The following is a 3,289-nucleotide window of genomic DNA, read 5'->3' on the forward strand; positions in this document are numbered from 1 at the left end:
GGAAGTACATACGGTTTGAGATGTGTTTGTTCCCCTACTGGCACATATTCCATGAGTCCTCCAGCTGACTGCTGTGGCATCTTCTGACCTCCAATGCCAGCGACGATCGCTGCTGGAGTTGTTAAAGGCCATGTGGGTGGCCACTCACATTTGCTGATGATGGTTACATCTGCTCCAGTCTCTGTTAATCCTGTAAAAGACTTGCCATCTATAACACAGATTAGAAAAGTTCTTTGTACTGAAATAAGTTTAGACCAATAAATGTTAGAGTGCCAAACCTCCAGTGTCCCTGTCAGCATTGACAGATGGTATGGACGGCATGTCCAGCAATATAGGGGGTGGTATGGGTTGAGCAATGCATGATCCTGCTGGCATAGTACTAGGTGGGTTAGGAGCCCAAGCTATGATTTTTATTTCACCCCTAGAATCAGAGTTGATGATTCCTAGTAAAATAAAAGTCCACTTTTAGGTGATGATGATCTCCTGAGTAGCAATGCATGGCATTTAAAAGGAAGGCATTTAAGCCTGTAGGTGTAAGGTGAACTGATGTGTCATTTATTGTGGTTGTGGTGGAAACTGCCAAGTCCAAGCTGGCACTGCCTGGAGTTCTCTTGATGGAACTTGAGCTGTATGGGTTTGCTGTGCCTGGATACTGTTTTGTTGTGGGGCACTGGATTTTGCACCACTCTTCAATTTTCGCCGTTGTGGCAGAGGTTTGCCATCTTTATCATACTTAGAATGGCATTCATTGCTCCAGTGGTAACCTTTCTTGCATCTGGGGCACAGTTTACTAGGTTTTTTATTCCCTTGCTTATTCTTTGAGCACTGCCTTCTCACATGACCTTCCTCTCCACAGACAAAGCATTTAATTGCTGCCCGAGCCACTTGTAGCTGTTGAGCTAAGGCAGTTGCTAGTAAATCTGCTTTGTATTGTTCTGTACCAATATGTGAACAAGTTTTGATAAAGTCAGTTAAGGAAATACCAGGTTTGCTTTTTATTTGATCAAGCTCTTTACGACAGTCAGTATTAGCATTTTCATAGGCTAATGATTTCAATAAAACTTCTGCTGCCGCTGGTAAATCAATTTGCCTGTTCACAGCTGTTTGCAAGCGATTGATAAAAGTAATGTAGGGTTCTTGGGGTCCTTGCCTTATGGTGGAGAAGCCAGGTTCAGCTCTGTTAATGTCTGGCACTCTTTTAAGAGCTCTTATAGCCAGCCCCCTCACTTGGTTATATGTCTCTGGGGGCATTCTTAACTGATCTCTTATGGTTGTCTGAGCTCTAGTCCCTGCCAAATGATCCTTTGTTATTCCAGCATTACCAGTGTTCATGTTAGCCCATGCTTGATTTCCACATAACTCTTCATACTCTGCCCACCATGTCAAATATTGTCTTGTTGTCATAATCAATTTAAATAAAGCTTTCCTGTCAGCAGGTAACATAACATAGTTTTTTGCTATAGCTTCTATAAATCCCATCGTATAGGAAGACTGTAGACCATTTTCTTTCACAGATTTTCTTAATTCCTTAACCATTTCATAAGAAATTTGCTCATGACAAAGCTGATTGCCTTGATAGACCGTGGGCATAGCATGGAACAATTCAACATCCCCTTGTTCTAATGCTTGTCTTCGGCAGGTGTCTAAAAAGTTTTGGCTCAGGGGGCAGGGAAAGTCCATTATCAGTCATAAGTCTTAAGGGCTCATAGGGCGGAGGACACAGCTGCTGTTTTAGCACCTTTGCATCAGTAGATGGTGATGCAGCCATAGCTTTCAGAGGCTGAGGCTTTATAGCAGGATACAAATCACATTCCTGCCTTAGATCAATAGCTCTTAGATTCACGAGATCAGCCTCTGGTTCCTCCCCATTAATTCCCTCCTCCACTTGCAAAACAACCGAATCAGGGTGTGAGAGCAGTGCTGTGAGTGCATGGGAAGTGTCTGCAGACGAACCTGCAGCTGGGTGTAACATTTCTTCCGAATTGCGAAAAGCTTGTAGTGCAGAATAAACAATCTGCCATGTAATGAATTCATCAGGATTAGCCTCGTGACTGTCTAATTGATGAGACTTTAGAGACTCCCCCACTCGCTTCCAGTGATCGAGGTCAGAGGAGCCATCAGGGGGATATGAAGGACAGTAAGTTTTCACCCACATAAGGAGTTGTATAAGCTTTCTTTCTCATATTTTATAGCGTTGTTCCTTTGTAATATGCAATAAACAGTCTTAATGGAGAATTTCCAGTTTACTTCTATTATTGCCCATTTTTATGGGGAAATTTTCCCGACTGCTGTCAAGGCTAACCTGTTCCTTAGCCAGCGTCCTCGGCAGTGCTTGAAGGCCACTGTTGGTATAGCTGGGACATGCTGCAGGTCTGGGATGGCCTAGGAGCTTCTCTGTCCCTGTTCAGGCAGCTGTTTATGGCCTATGAATGATACACGGTGCTCAGTCACAGTATAACTAGAAAACATTTATTAAAAATAACTTTCATAATATTTTCATTATCAGATTAGAACAACACACACCTGGATAGCCAATATTATAACTGCTCACACGTCTGCTAACCAATAATGTAAGAGATCACATTCCTAATATTCACCTCAGCTTTTCTTTTCCTTAAAACAAGTGCTTGTATAAGAAATTGTTATTCAAACTCCTGTGGTTCTGCTAACTGTTACATCTCTCCTGCCTTGACTGAATAGTCCGTGTTCTTCTTAACCAAGTCGTCTTTGCTCTCTTATTACTAAACATCCTTTTTTTTTTTTGCCCCACATCTGGGGAAGAATTTGGATTTACTCCTCTTGTAGTTATGACAGGCAGATGAAATACAGATGGAGTAATAAAGATACCTTTAGCAGAAGAGTCTCAGCGTGTTTAGTAGCTGACCTTTGTGCATTTTACAACTGAAGAGCATAAAAATCTTATTTGTCTGAAGTACTTAATGTCTTATGATTTAAAATAAGCAGTCATAAAAGCCTCTTAGAGATTCTTATAAGTACTGGAAAGAAAGCTGAAAATGTCAAATTAATAATATTTCATAACCAATGTCCAAGGCAAAGAGTGATGACTCTAATAAGACTAGGATATTCCCACAGTCTTTCTTCCTTAGTTTGCTACTTTAAATCATAACTACTACCAGTTAAATAATTACAATTTATAGTATTGTCATGCAAAGCTTAGGTGGAAAACATACTTTTAAATATACTAAATTTATCACACATTTGAGCTCTGGAAGGAAAAATCCCACACAGCCATTACTCCAGAGGAAGATGCTGTGTACTCTCAGCTGGC

At 41.0% G+C, this 3,289-nt stretch overlaps 1 protein-coding gene across 1 annotated transcript; it reads right to left on the reverse strand.

Moving 5' to 3' along the window:
* Window positions 1–555: 555 nt before the first annotated feature.
* LOC148223027 (endogenous retrovirus group K member 5 Gag polyprotein-like) lies at window positions 556–1,590 on the reverse strand. The gene has a single exon (XM_088168520.1). It carries the CDS (start codon window positions 1,588–1,590, stop codon window positions 556–558), a length of 1,035 nt encoding a protein of 344 aa, XP_088024646.1.
* Window positions 1,591–3,289: the final 1,699 nt, after the last annotated feature.

The sequence above is a fragment of the Sturnus vulgaris genome, chromosome 8 (genome assembly GCF_052056855.1).
Source record: "Sturnus vulgaris isolate bStuVul1 chromosome 8, bStuVul1.hap1, whole genome shotgun sequence".
Lineage (NCBI taxonomy): Eukaryota > Metazoa > Chordata > Aves > Passeriformes > Sturnidae > Sturnus > Sturnus vulgaris.

Excerpts from the sequence above, each read along its gene's own strand:
- LOC148223027 (XM_088168520.1), bottom strand. The coding sequence starts at position 1,590 with ATGCCCACGGTCTATCAAGGCAATCAGCTTTGTCATGAGCAAATTTCT.